Source organism: Homarus americanus, unplaced genomic scaffold (genome assembly GCF_018991925.1).
Source record: "Homarus americanus isolate GMGI-L3 unplaced genomic scaffold, GMGI_Hamer_2.0 scaffold16712, whole genome shotgun sequence".
Taxonomy (NCBI): Eukaryota; Metazoa; Arthropoda; class Malacostraca; order Decapoda; family Nephropidae; genus Homarus; species Homarus americanus.
Genome location: NW_024757794.1, coordinates 7,117,286 through 7,132,771, shown reverse-complemented (window position 1 = coordinate 7,132,771; position 15,486 = coordinate 7,117,286). Strand labels below are relative to the sequence as shown.

The 15,486-nt window shown below is 34.9% G+C and overlaps 1 protein-coding gene across 1 annotated transcript in view; it reads left to right on the top strand.

The window, feature by feature from the left end:
- Nucleotides 1-12,768, top strand: part of LOC121857691 (protein FAM177A1-like) — a 35,844-nt gene extending 23,076 nt beyond the window's left edge. Inside the window, exon 5 of the mRNA XM_042353768.1 lies at nt 11,445-12,768. Coding sequence (XP_042209702.1) covers nt 11,445-11,546 — 102 coding nt within the window. The 3' untranslated portion in view covers nt 11,547-12,768. The remainder of the gene's footprint in view (nt 1-11,444) is intronic.
- Nucleotides 12,769-15,486: the final 2,718 nt, after the last annotated feature.

The following is a 15,486-nucleotide window of genomic DNA, read 5'->3' as shown; positions in this document are numbered from 1 at the left end:
AGTCTCACCTGTGCACTCATGCTGCCCACATTACTCTTTCATACTCAGAAATGGTGTGGATTTTCACCAGGTGTGCTGCCATTAAATTGTCTCAAAACAAATACAAATGTGATGGTATTGACTGCAGTATTGCAAAAAGAAAACACAAAGTGCTTAGTATCAAAGAATAAGTGGAAATTCTCCAAAACTTGATATGTTTCAGTCAGAGAGTAACTTCTGCAAACAGTATGGTGTAGGAACCATAACAATTTATTACTAATAGAAGAAACTTGACAAATTAAATAAGTCTTATGATGTACTGGCAGTGTGTATTAGAATGGGTTCCTGGAGCTGGTATATCAAATTTCTAAATTATCGACTTTCCAAAAGCCTCTTTGTCTTAATCTTTTCGGATTCCTGGTATTCAAATGTGTGAAATTTAGCACGCTCCTCAGTTTCCTACCTGAACAAAGTACTATGTTCTTGGGCTTTATGGCACAGGCAAATGCTAGCCCACATCTTCAGAATGTTACCAGTTCATATTCTGCTCCCCTTGTAGAAAGTTGTTCTCTTGGTAGCTGCTGTTGATTACGGTTATGTACACTATACTGTACATTCAATAAGTGGAAAACATGGGAGCACCATAGCTTTTGTCTTTATTCAAGACATCTTCAGGTCATGAGACCCACTATTCATCCACCCTGACAATGGGTGACTTGACATTGCATCAGGTCAGGTCAGTAGCATAGCTCACTAATTCCTCACCCCCACCCCCATCACAAGTGTTAAGATGTGATTACAGATACAGTAAGTCCTCGCTTAACATCGGGGTTACATTCCTGAAAACGCGACGTTACACGAAACAATGTTAAGCTGATCAATTTTCCCCCTAAGAAATAGATAAAATACGGGAGTTATATTCCTGAGCCTCCCTTTGCCCCATGAAATACATTACATATACATAAATTTAAAGCTCCTTGTGTGATGCCAGGTGAGGTGTTTGTATGCATTACTATAAAGTCACATTCATTGACATTTTATAAGCTTAAAGCTCCATTTGTATGACTGATAAATACACACTAGGTAACCTTCTCAATCCTCCCTACTGCTGCCATAACAAATCACCTCCCCCTCCGACTTCCAGCAACACTGAAGGTGGATTTAGGCTTAAAGTTTTTATCTTATAAAATGTCATAGACTAAAGTTAGCAGAATATAAATTGCATTGCTGGAATCCTTGCAAGACAGCGAATAATGTGAATAATGTATAGATATCATATAATTTCACAAGATATAAAAATTTTAGTCCCTCAAGTACATTTAAGTACTGTACCGCACATGCACACACCATCCTAAATACATATTGTCCGAAGGGCAAACCTGTACTGTATTCAAATGTACTAAATAATTACTAAAATTTTTATGTCTAGTGCAAACTATAGCATGTTTATATTCAAGTTAATCACTAACTTACAAGAATTCCAGTAATGTAAGTTACATTCTGCCAAGTCAATATCCCTAACCTGTACCATTTACATGCATTCTTATGGGAAAACAGTGAAGACAAAAACGACGTTATATTGAGTCATTGGGACTTAAACGAATTATTGGCATCTAGAGAGTAGCGACGTTGTACCCAAACAACATTAAGCGGGGTGACGTTATATGAGGATTTACTGTATATTACATTCAGCTGAGTGGACAGTGTCTGCCTACTCTAGGTTTAAGAGGACATCTGCTGGTAAGTACATTATGTACAGTATAGTAGTAAAATACATTATTATGTTTACAGTATTAAAAGTACAGTAAGTATATTGTACATGTACAGTGGTGCTTGCATAAATAAAATTGCTCCCTGTGAGATGCATCTAGACTCGGGAAAATTTCTCTGTGAAGATTGGAAAATTCCACAGCTCAAATTCATACCCGTATCATTCATTCATTGTCAGATCAAACCAAGCCAGTAGAAAAACATAAATATCAGTATCTATGAGGTTATTGTTTGTAAAATGGGAGGATGCATTATTGCCTCAGGGGCTATATTAGATACTGCACATGATATCACTGTCTATATGTGTCATCAGTTCTCTGGTATGGAAGCTTTGGTTTTGGCGGGAGGTGTAATGATTGGTTATCATACCATAGCTTGCATCCCAGAAAGAACAGCGCATATAGCAGTGACCGGAAGCACAGGTATGTACACCCTAGTAAGTTGACCCACCTTTCGTAATTAAAGTGAGATTAAGACTTGACGCAAGAGAGGTCACGGTCACAATGAACCAGAATTGTCACCGCTGCTTCATTTGCTAACTCTGCTACATGACTGTGTTGCTCAAGAAGCTACCCCACTAATCCCCCAGCCAACAATGGGTGGCCTGACATTACATCAGAAGGTCTGTAATATGAAACTACAAATCCACCACCTGATATTGCATCAGATCAGGTCAGTTACATGGTAAGACCCAATAATCCCCAAAAGGTCAGTGAGAGTGGAAAATACCAGTCTTGCTGTAACATACAACTTCATTCCCACCCGTATCATAGAGATTTTTAGTTTTTTTAAATATATTTATTCAATCAATCTTTTAGATAAACTATTCAGGATTATTTTAGTAAAGAAATGGAGTTTTTTTTACTTAATTAGAACTGCTTTTACAGATTGATAGTTTAGACTCCCTGAAAACTTTCCCCAGCACCCAGAAACATTCTGTGGATGTGGGTTAGTGTCTGTCTGTTCAAGATGTGTACCTAGTTTAGACTCTTGGAAACTTTGGAAACTTTTCCCAGTAACCAGAAAAAATTCCAGGGATAATGGAAAGCCGTCTGGTTACCCAGAAATCTCTCACCCCCAGAAGTGCTCTGCACCAATTATTCTGGTTAAAGGGGATAACTCTTATGTACTGTGTATTCTAAATATGATCTCATCTCCACCTGATTAAAATGTAGTACAGTACAGTACTTTAAGTCCAAGATGCAGTGCTTATAACATAGCTATAACAAAAAATAAATTGTGTAGGTGTTATAGTTAGATAAGGAAAGGAGTTGTCTCCCTTGTTGTACTAGAAGAAAAGTTTTACTTGTTGAAAAAGTTCTATCAAGAATTATGGCTATCTTAGCTGGTTTACAGATGGGAAACTCAGAAAGAGGAATTAGGAATGCTAATATAAAGGTGAAGACAGAAGATACTTTAAGTTTGAGAATACTATTTACCTGTATGTGGTAGGTAGATCACCGAATGGCTATTCCTGCTGCATGTCTGTGGCTGTACCTGCAGTATGTCTGTGGCTGTACCTGCTGTGTGACTGGCAGTACCTGCTGTGTGATTGTGGCTGTACCTGCTGTGTGACTGTGGCTGTACTTTTTTTTTTTTATGGGGACTAGCACACCCAGGCACAGGTCACTGACCCACATAGGGGCCTGGGGGGCAAAAATTTAATAATCATAATAATAATAATAATAATAATAATAATAATAATAATAATAATAATACAGTAATAATAAAAAAACATAAAGAAATACAAAAATGAAAAAAAAGATAAAAGAGTGAGAAACAATACCTATATGTATGTTGTGTTGTCAATGGTAAGAGAAACAATTGAGACCCTGCAATTGTGTAAATGAGGCAGAAAGACAGATCAGCAACCTGGGACTTGGTCACAATTTTTGTGATGTGCTGTGTGACTGTGGCTGTACCTGCTGTGTGACTGGCTGTACCTGCTGTGTGTCTGTGGCTGTACCTGCTGTGTGGCTGTACCTGCTGTGTCTGTGGCTGTACCTGCTGTGTCTGTGGCTGTACCTGCTGTGTGACTAGCTGTACCTGCTGTGTGACTGTGGCTGTACCTGCTGTGTGTCTGTGGCTGTACCTGCTGTGTGACTGTGGCTGTACCTGCTGTGTGACTGGCTGTACCTGCTGTGTGACTGTGGCTGTACCTGCTGCATGTCTGTGGCTGAATAAAATAATTGGCAGTAAAAAAATACTAGTTATTTTTGGTTGACTTTTCTTTGATACGTGAGATCAACTTTTATTGTTTAGGTATAATACAGTATTATATTTTTAAGACATAACACAAACCTTGCATCTTGGATGTATTATCTAAGGTGCATATAAAGGACACTCTGTACAGTTTTATACTGTATTGTTCAGCAATTTTTCTCATGTATAGGAACTTTATATATTTTTTTTTCTTTGCTACATGTTCATTCATGTTTTGTATAAGTAATAATATTGCAAGATGTTGCACTGTATTTAATAAAAATTTGCTTGTTTATTTTGCTCACTTGTGCTCCTTTGCACTTTCAACACAAAATTATTTCAGGATATAGTATTCATACTATGATCTTTGTATTTCAATTTAGAAACATGGAATTAGTGATCAATTATACTTTAGTAAGATGCAGCACACTACTTATTAGAAATTATGCCCGTATACCGGGTAATTTATGGCTTTTGAGTTATATTATGCTTCAAACATACACAAAAGGAAACACTATTGAAAGAATCCATAAAAAAGAAAAGTGGTTTATTCAAGCACAGTACTCATGATGCACTGAATGATATGGCAGTTGAAGATTTTCTTAACGAAATTATTGATGTAGAATTTTCAATTAATAAATTTTGGGTGATATTGAAAGTTGAAGGTGATGATATTGGTAAGAGCTATCACCTTTGAATTCAACACCAATGGCATAAATTTTGTTATGAATGGATTCACTGTGAGTACTGTACTGTAGTTGATAAGTTTTCATCACCAGCACATCAGGATTGATGAGGTTAGTGTGCACTCTTCACCCAGTCATTTCATTATTCATATAATGTGTACAGACAAACTCATTTTTGGCTGATGTAAATTTTGACACAATGTATTGAATGTATTATTACTGACAATCAATCTTGAGTTAAGGAAATATTTACTGTATACTGTACTCCTGAAGGTAAAGTACCTGCATATTGTAAGAAAACATTACAAAAATGGCACTTCAGAACTACTGTACAGGATCAGATACAGTTTGGTAAAACTTTGTAAGACTTAAAGAAAGTAAATGTACAGTATTTTAAGAACAATCATTTGAGCAATTGAGAAATGAAATGCTTTGTCTTAATATTTTATATTGTATTTGGGAACAATTTTCCTTTCAATCTGTTTTATAAGAAATTTCACAAAAAGTAGTATTATGGCTTCTTTTTATGCATCTGTAGTTTGTGTTAGATATTTGGCTTCCTTGCATTAGTTTAGTCATGTAAAGTGATCCCTTGTATTTTCCATAATTCATATCTACCATTCTGTACCAGCGTGGTTTTTCCTACTGGGGTTTTCATCAGTCCCAATTACAGTACTCGGGTAATACACTACACCATTTCAGGAGGAGATGTGGGGCTCACTCCACTACTAATTATTGTTTCCACTGAGTCACTGTCATGTTTGCTGACTTAAACTTGCAACTACCGTACATCATTCTTACTACATTTATTATTTCTTAGTGATATATAATGTAATCTTTTTTTTTCAGAATTAAATATTGTACAAAGTTGATTACATACCATACTACAAATTCAGAGAGTCAGATCAGGTATTAGGTAGTAGGCAGCTATCAAACAGGGAGGTACTACTGCCTGGGAAGGTATTGGAAGCATAATGTATTGTCAAATGGTAGACCCTGGTGACATATGGCATCACAAAATTTTTGACCATTTACCAGGCTGCTGATCTGACTTTCTGCCTTATTTACACACAATTGCAGGGTTTCTATTGTTTTTCTTACTTTGACAACACAACACAACATACAGTACATGCTGTATATTGTTTCTCACTATACAGTATTAATCTTTTTGTTTTAATTTTTGTATTTATTTATGGCCCTTTATTATTTTATTGTATTATTATATACAGGTAGTTTTATTTAATATTTTTTCTTATATTTTTTTATTAAATTTTATTATTATTATTATTATTATTATTATTATTATTATTATTATTATTATTATTATTATTATTATTATTATTATTATTATTATTATCATCATCATTATTATTATTATTATTATTATTATTATTATTATTATTATTATTATTACTATTATTATTACTATTACCGCTATTATTATTATTATTATTACCGCTATTATTATTATTATTATTATTATTATTATTATTATTATTATTATTATTATTATTATTATTATTATTATTATTATTATTATTATTATTATTATTATTATTATTATTAGAATTTTGCCCTCAGGCCCTGATGTGGGTCATTGACTTGTGCCTTGGTGGGCTATTCCCATAAAAAAAGAAGATATTGTTCAGTCTGAGTGCAACTAAATTGGAATACTGTATGTGATACATCTCACCATATATAATGGATTGTAATGGTTTACATACACAGGATTTAATTCTGTTTTGTCTTTAGCAATTGGAGGCCCACGTTTTTATGGCATCCCTCTGTGCTATAAAATTGTTTGGCATTATCCAGATGAAATAATAAAAGTAGCATCCCTGACAAGAAGATTCAAATGACTTTCATCTATCAAGTAAGGCTGAACCTTCAAATAGGAGTGTGGTCCACATCCATCAATTTAAAGAAGACTTTTTGTCTTGTTCCTATTCTTGGGAGATTTGAAAGATTTTTGTAATCTTTTAAGGTGAAGAAGAAATTCTTACAGTTTTGAAGGAGTTCCAAAGGTCCCCTGGAAACTGTAACGAGTAATTTTGGAATTAAAATAAACCCTTGATAACTTGGAATATATGGGACTCTAACCAGTCCGAGTTATCATGGCACTTCCCTCCCGGTCTTTTGTCCCGCCCAATACCCAAGTTTTGGGCCAAAACAACCTACCATAATCAGAAAACTTGCACATAAATTATCACTTATCAGCACTGCAGGTGAAGGTTGAGGATAATTCAAGCTTGTGGTGCCATGTGGTAGGTGTCAGAGGTGATGGTGGGCGAGGGGGGGGGGGGGCTCACTGCAGTACAGTACAGTATAGTAATACAGTATACAGTACAGTATAGTAATACAGTATACAGTACAGTGCAGTACAGTACAGTACAGTACAGTATAGTATATACAGTACAATTCTATATTGTTAGCACTTACAGCACCAACTTTACCAAGGACTGCTTGGGAGGTGGTCACTGAACCAGTGTGAAACAGAGGACACCAGAGTTAGTACTCAGGCCCGTTATTTTTCAACTTGTAATTTCAGGTACACATACATAATTTTTACTTGTTAACTGTACACACAATCTTTCATACAAAATATGCAAAAAACAATAAATACATAAATACATACAAATTATTATAAGGTAAAAAATGTAAAGGGAATAAACATTTCTTACATGCATGCAAGTTATTACACAGAGAGGGGGAGCAGAGTAGGGGTTCTCAGTTATTCTCTGACTCATGTCTCATGTATAGTAATATGATTCAAATGGCGTCCTCTACATGAAGGGACACAGTTCAGCCAGGCAGTTACCGAGGGCGGACAGAGCCTCCCACGCATCCCGTGTGGGACGCATGTGTTACACCATTCTGAGATTGCATCGTCATATCTCAGAATATTGTGAGTTATGTGAAAAATAATTTTGTAAAAAGTAATCAAAATAATTTATACTGTAGTTGAATATTTGACTCCCTTTCTGAGTTCTATCAAATTCCGAGTTATCAAGGGTTTACTAGTCAGAAAGGGATCATCTGTGCCTTATTATGTCTTGTCAGTTTACCAAGTTTAGAACCATCAAGGGAAACAGTCATATGGCACAGTAAATTACAGAGTTATGTTGAATATTCTTTTTCATCTTGATATTTGGATACCCTTCTTCAATGGATTCATGGTTAGTGAGCTGCAAACTAAAGCAAAATACTGGCTTGGCCTTGACTAAATAGCTCGGCTCTACTTAGACCTGCTCCTTTTAGAGAAGCGCCATTGCTTCTCATTTCCCTCTTTTTTTAGGTGATGATTTTGACCAGGAAGGATCGGGATAGTAATATCAACCTCAGCTGCCAAAGAAGGTGCAGCTTGATTATAAAGCCCCTCAGTTAGCTCATGCAGTATCAAGAGCAGCTGCTTGTGTATGGGCTCTGCTAGAAAACAAAATTTGTGGTTCAGTTCTCTATATACAGTACAATACTGTACATATACAGTATTGTAGTTCTACTATGAAGTTTTATCAAATTGTATTGTGTCACTTGAAGAACTTAAATTATTTCATATTGATCTTATCTGTTCTACAAAAAAAAATCGTGAATACAGTACAGGTACAATTAACTGTCTATTAATAACATACATGCAGTTACAATTGAATTCAACAGTATTGTAGGATTTCTGACAAATAACTCACTTTTGGACACTGGAAAGTCAGCGTTGTGTTATACAGTACTGTTCTGTGCTGCCTTGTGATAATAAGAAAAAAGGATTAGATTTTGTGATCACCTTGAGGTGGGAATGAAACTGGAGTGCTCATACCATATCTTCACTTCATGATCTCCACCGATTCATACCTGAGACACCCATGAATTTGTTCATAAAAGTGAGAGGAAATACAGTACTGGTAATTCTTGGGGTGATATCTGAGGCATGGATTAGTAGGCAAATATGTAATTTTATAAACATGGCCAACCACAGTTTGTCTGTATACTCTTTACGATGTTTTAAGTACAGTATATAGTATTGCTTGCTTTTGAATCTATGAAAAGTATACTGTATTCAGTACTGTATACCTATACAGTATACAGTGGCCCCTCGGTTAACGAACTCAATCCGTTCCAGAAGGTCGTTCGTTAACCGAAACGTTCGTTAACCGAAACCATTGTTTCAATGGGTTTTTGGGTAATTGGTTCCAGCTCACCGAAAATTTCCTAAATTCAACAAAAATGGTAGAAAAGTTCACTTACTTTGAGGTGTGTATGTAGAAGGCTCCTGGATGATGATGATGATGATGGGATTTAGAATGGGGGTGGAGGAGAAGGAAGAAGAGAAGGCATTGGGGTGGAAGAGAAGTCACCCCATGGTGCCATTTCACCCATAAAATTTTAGCTCTCTGGTTTAATTCAAGATTATTTTCTTTAAATCAACGCTGCACTGCATTATATATTGTCAATATATAAAATATATTTCAAAATGACCAATAATTTGCTTGGAAACACAGAAAAAAAGCGTTTAGTTGAAGAGAGTCTCAAGCAAGATGTTACCTCCAGTGAAAACAGAGAGAGACTGACGCCTGTTTGCTGTGTAAGAGGCTGGATGCCGCGCATTAAACTAGTCACTTTACCTTCAATTTTGTTCAATAATTGTTAAAATGACTAAAAAATTGAATATTAAACTTTTAAAATTATTGAATAGTATAAACTTCTTGATATTTACAAAAATAGTAAGGAATTTAAGCCCTAGAACCGATTAATGTATTGGCGGACTGATACTAAAGCTGGTTGCCCTGTCAGTGCAAGCGAAAACATGTTGAGGTCGGTTCGTAAGAAGTTCGTTAAGCGAATTTTTTTTCGTTAACTGAATTGAAGATCCTTATGGAAGGCAGTTCGTTAATCGAAATTACGTTAACCGAGGTGTTCGTTAAACGAGGGGTCACTGTATATGTACCGTATATACTGTATATATAATTTTTTTTATACCATTACACAATTTTGTTTACTTTTTGCAAGTTCTACCAAATTACTTTTTAACTTCTTTTTGAAAAATTTGAGAGGAAGCATGAATCTACATTTTTAAGAGCTGTATGTGTGCTGTAACATTTACCTCTGGAAATCGCAATAATACAGTAGTATATATTTGGCTCATATTATTTAATTTTTTATAGGAAATTTAAAGATTTTTCCAAAGTTGCTGAACACCTGCACTTTGGACTTTTTTTTTTACACAGAGTTGTGGCATGAACATGATGTTTTATTAATGCAATACTGCAGAGGATTGTATTACAATTATTTCGGAGAATTTGTACCAGGAGTCTCTAAAGTCATGCAACTTTATGTACAAAGCCTTTTTTCAGTACAGTGTAACACAGGTACATTACTCAAGTGTTTAATTAAAATTGGATTCATTATTGAAGGAACATAACAGGCTTATTAATTAAAACTGAGTTTTATATTGACAGAACATACATGACCTCTTAATAAAAGTGTTTAGTCTACAGTAAGTGCTAGAAGTAGGTAGTCATTTTGTTCCTAGTATCACACTGACATGCTTACATGTTTCTGAAATTTGATGTTGGGTCACAGTGAATGCCAGCAGTGGCATGTGCTGTTTCTTTTCGGTGTTTTTCAGTCTTTTTTGTGTGATTGTATTTCTAGTATACAGTACTTCCTAGTATAGTACAGTACTGTTTTTATTCGTAATACTGTATCTCCATTAGCCGGAATGGAAATTTGCTCGGAATTTTCCAGAAAAGTCCTGGATCGGAAACGATTTTCTGAGGGGTACATTTTCTGGAAAATTCCGAGAAATGTTTCCAGGCAGCCAGAAAATACCAGGGATGGGAGACTTTTTTTTCTCCAATTTTGAGAGATGAAAATCAGGTGCATTTTCCGGAAATTTCGAAAAAGATTTTCCAGTGTAATACCCGGAAAAATTCCGGGGATGGCTTTTTCCAGGTTTGAGACATGAATTAGTGCGTCATTTTGGAAAAATCTGAGAAAATTCCGGTACCCGGAAAAGTTCCGGGGATGGGGGATTTTTTCCGGGTTTGAGAGGGGCTGTAATGCACATTTTTACGGAAATTCCAAGAAAATTTCTCTGGTACCCAGAAAATAAAGGGGATGGGTGATTTTTTCAAGATTTGAGAGTTGTTTCGTTGCCCGGAAATCTCTAATTCCCGGAAGTGCTCTGCACCAGCTGTTTTGGCTAATGGAGATATCACTACTCAGTTTCATTTGCCCCACACTGTACTGTACAGACACGAAGAAATTGTTGAACTGTTCAGAGTTGCTTGACTTTAGAAACATAATGTGATTACAGATATCTTATTTCACAAGTACTGTACATACAGTACTCAACTTGGATTTAGTGTAAATACAACTAAAAAAGAAAAAATATATTTGAAAAAATAGAAAAGAAAGCATTATGAAATGTATTATGAGCTTTATTATACTTTGGATCCTACAACCTAAATTCACATAAAATAGTGTTGATTCAAACTACTTTTTGTTTATTAGAATTTACTTCCTACTAAGTTGACCCAGTAAATGTGATATGTTAAACTATGTAAAACTAAACTCTTTGTTCCCATTATTATCTTCAACATCCCACAGGTAAAAAATAAAATAATTATATTCTAAATATTACAGTAGTACAGTACAGTACGTATACTATATAGTTTTCATGTTATACAGCTTTAGCATGGCTAATATACGATGATGATAGCTTTTTTGCAGTACACCTGTACGTACTTTCTTATTCTCATTTGACTTTTACTGTAAATATTATTATGTTTCTATACACTTTCTTATCATTTCCAGATATTCTCAGTATCAGAGAATTCTCACAACACCCTAGCTCAGAACAGTAAAACTACCGGGTCAAATGAAGCAGACAGCTCATTACGGTGGGACAGATTCTAATGACGATTGAATTCGTACTACTCCCTGGTGGTTACTTGGGTACTCCAAAGAACTTCTGCACCACAGGAGTTTGTAACCTAGGTATTGTAGCTGTGATAGGTGAAGACCTAATGTAAGGAATAATACATATTATGGAGTTGTTAGGGTGTTGAAATCCTTTTTAAGTTTCTAATTTAACAGGTTCTATTATGCAGTATTTTTGGGGTCTACAGGATGTTTGGCTTAAATCTGCAGTCTAAAGAGTTTTCTGAGAACTTGAATAATTTACTTTTTGAAAGAGTCTTCTGATTCCCACATAGTTAGGTAATAGATTAACTGCAGTACTGTATTTATCATACACAATTATAAAAGTACATACATTTAAATTCTTGATATAAGACTATGTGTACTGTACTTGATTCATGGGTTGACCTCACAACATGGGCAAATTTAAGTTCACTATAAAGTCTTTCATTAATGAAGCACATATACTGTACCTAAGCATGTATTTTGTTTACAATTTTATGATTAAGCATTAATCATCACATCATGCTGCCAGTCTGGCCAAGTTAAATGCAGATTGCCTAACCAGGGGCAGATCCAGGAATGTCAAAAGGGGATGGTCCAAGAAGTTGTGGGTGGGGGAACATGGCAAGCTTAGCTAACCCACCCAGCTGGAGGGTTTTGAGGGGCGATGTAAGCCTCCCCCCCCCTTCCCCCCAAATGAAAATCTGACCAATATCTGGGCATTTTGAGGCCATTTTGTAGCCATACGTACTTGATATTAGTAGATATTTTGAAGTCAATAGTTAATACTTTTTACGATACAAAACCACCTCAGCACAATACTTCATTAAAGAAAAGTATTGAAATTTTTTGATGAAAAGGGGGGTGGGGTGGTCTGGAATTCCAGGACCCCCTCCCCTCCCTCCCTTCCTTGGATTTGCCCCTGTTAACCTGACTGTATCTCAGATTTCAAAAAATAAAAATGAGAAAGAAACAATTCAAATTCAGAATTTAATGTTGATTTTAGGCTGACTTTTTTTAATGGGATTGAGAAAGGGCTACTAAGAACGAAAGTAAAAAGGTTTACTTTTTAATACATAATCTTAAGAATTAGGACTACTGTGTATGGAATTGCATGAAAAATTATCATTTGGTTAAATAAAAACACTGTAATTGTAACTTCAGATACTGTACTTGATTTTGCAATTGATTTTGGTGATTAAAGATAATTCCAGGTCTCAGATTGTGAATTATGGATTGTAAACTGTTTGATAGCTATGGATGCAGTGCATCATAGTTCTATATACTGTACTGTACTATGTACTGTAATTTTCAGTATCCAATGCTTGGTTGAGAGTTGTGAAAATACTTAAGTCAGTATAGTACAGTATTGTTGTTTTTTCAGTTATTAAAGGGTGATATATATATATATATATATATATATATATATATATATATATATATATATATATATATATATTTACGCTGTCAATTGAACCCGATAACAGAGAAAGTGAATAGGAACAGAAATGGGGATTAACCTGACTGGCCCAACCCAAGCTCAAACTCACATTTAATTTTTTATGATGGTATGCTCACAATTAAGAGAAATACAGTCGCCAGGTTAATGTCCATTCAAATAATGGACTCAAATCCCCCCACCCCCTCTTCCCAGCTCACTAGCTCCTACCTCTCTGAGAAATGTTTGGGTGAAACACTAGATTTTAACGTTTAGTAATAAATAATACCTCAGACTAAAGTTAGGATAATATAATTGACATTTCTGGATTCCTTGCAGGTCAGGGAATATTTTGAATGTAAACTTCATATATTTTGCACAAAAGATAAAATATTTGCTTTGTGTAAACCAAATTATTACATTAGATCTAAAATTTGTATGTCTAATGCAAAATCCATGATGTTTATATTCAAAATGATCATCATATTGTAAGAATTCCAGCAATGTAAATTATATTCTGGCCGGGTAATTTGTCTGAATTTTATGAGCTAAAACAAACATCTTCAGTAAATAAACAAAGAAATATTCTTCAAGGACACTATCTGTCAATCAAAATACCCTACCTTGCCTCCCACCCCTCCTCACACTCACGCCAGCTGGGTCGGTCGGTCCCAACCCCTCCCCCCCACCCCCCACCTTCCCTCCCTACCAGAGAAATGTTTGGGTGAAAACATTAGATTTTAATGTTTAGTAATAAATAATACCTCAGACTAAAGTTAGGATAATATAATTGACATTTCTGGATTCCTTGCAGGTCAGGGAATATTTTGAATGAAAACTTCATATATTTTGCACAAAAGATAACATATTTGCTCTGTGTAAACAAAATTCTTACATTAGATCTAAAATTTGTATGTCTAATGCAAAATCCATGATATGTATATTCAAAATGATCATCATATTGTAAAAATTCCAGCAATGTAAATTATATTCTGGCCGGGTAATTTGTATGAATTTTATGAGCTTAATAAAAAAAAAAAATTTTTACTTCACCGCATATATGAGTAGATGCACCGCGGAAAGTGAAAGTCCGGTTCTGGCAAGGTACCGCGTAAATGAGAAGTAGTAAATGAGAAATCGCGGAAAGTGAAACTGTGTAAAGCAGGGTAATACTGTGTGTAATATATATATATATATATATATATATATATATATATATATATATATATATATATATATATATATATATATATATATATATATATATATATACACAGTATATATATATATATATATATATATATATATATATATATATATATATATATATATATATATATATATATATATATATATATATATATATATATATATATATATATATATATATATATATACACACACACACATACAGTTTTACCCCGCTTAACGCGCTTTCACTTAACGCGTTTTCGCATATACGCGGTGCCTTGCCAAAGCTGAACTTTCACTTAACGCGGGTTTTTTCCACATATACGCGGTGAGTGTCCGAGACGCTATTTTTAGATTTGCCCCACCCGCCACCCTGCCTGACTGCCTGTTTTAGCTCATAAAATTCATACAAATTACCAGGTCAGAATATAATTTACATTGCTGGAATTCTTATAATTTGGTGATCATTTTGAATATAAACATCATATATTTTGCTTTAAACTTACAATTTTTAGATAAAAATTTTTCTCTAGGTAACTATGGTATCTTTTGTCCAAATTATATGACATTTATATTCAAAATATTCCTGGTCTTACAAGGAATCCAGCAATGTCAATTATATTTTCCTAACTTTAGTTTGAGGTTATCCCACACATCTCCTTGGGACGGTTGGTGGGGGGTGGGGGGGGGAGGGAGGGACCGACCGACCATCTGTTAGCCGGCTGTGTAGTGTGAGAGGGGGAGGGAGTTGAGTCCATTATTTGAATGGACATTAACTTGGCGACTGTATTTCTCTATTTCTCTTAAGTATTAATTGTGTGCATGTACCATCATAAAATTAAGATGTTATTTTTACTACAACATAGGTATGTGCCTTCAAAAAGTGGAGTTTGGGGGTCGGGCCGGTTTCTATTGGAATTAATCCCATATGTTCTGTTGTTCACTTAACGCGGATTTCACTTAACGCGGGACCCTCTGGGTTCTATTGACCGCGTTAAGTGGGGTACAACTGTATATATATATATATATATATATATATATATATATGCAAGTAAATCACTGAAGGTGCGCGTGATTTAGGTATATGCTGATAACCACAAGGAAAAAGAAAACACGAAGTTCCCAAGCGCTTTCGTGTACTCACCCCTGAAGATGTGAATTACACGAAAGCGCTTGGGAACTTCGTGTTTTCTTTTTCCTTGTGGTTATCAGCATATATATATATCCTGATTTATGAAAGGTATTTATGGAACACCCTGTATAAACATCCAAGGAAAGACCAAGTAAACGAAGGAATATATATTC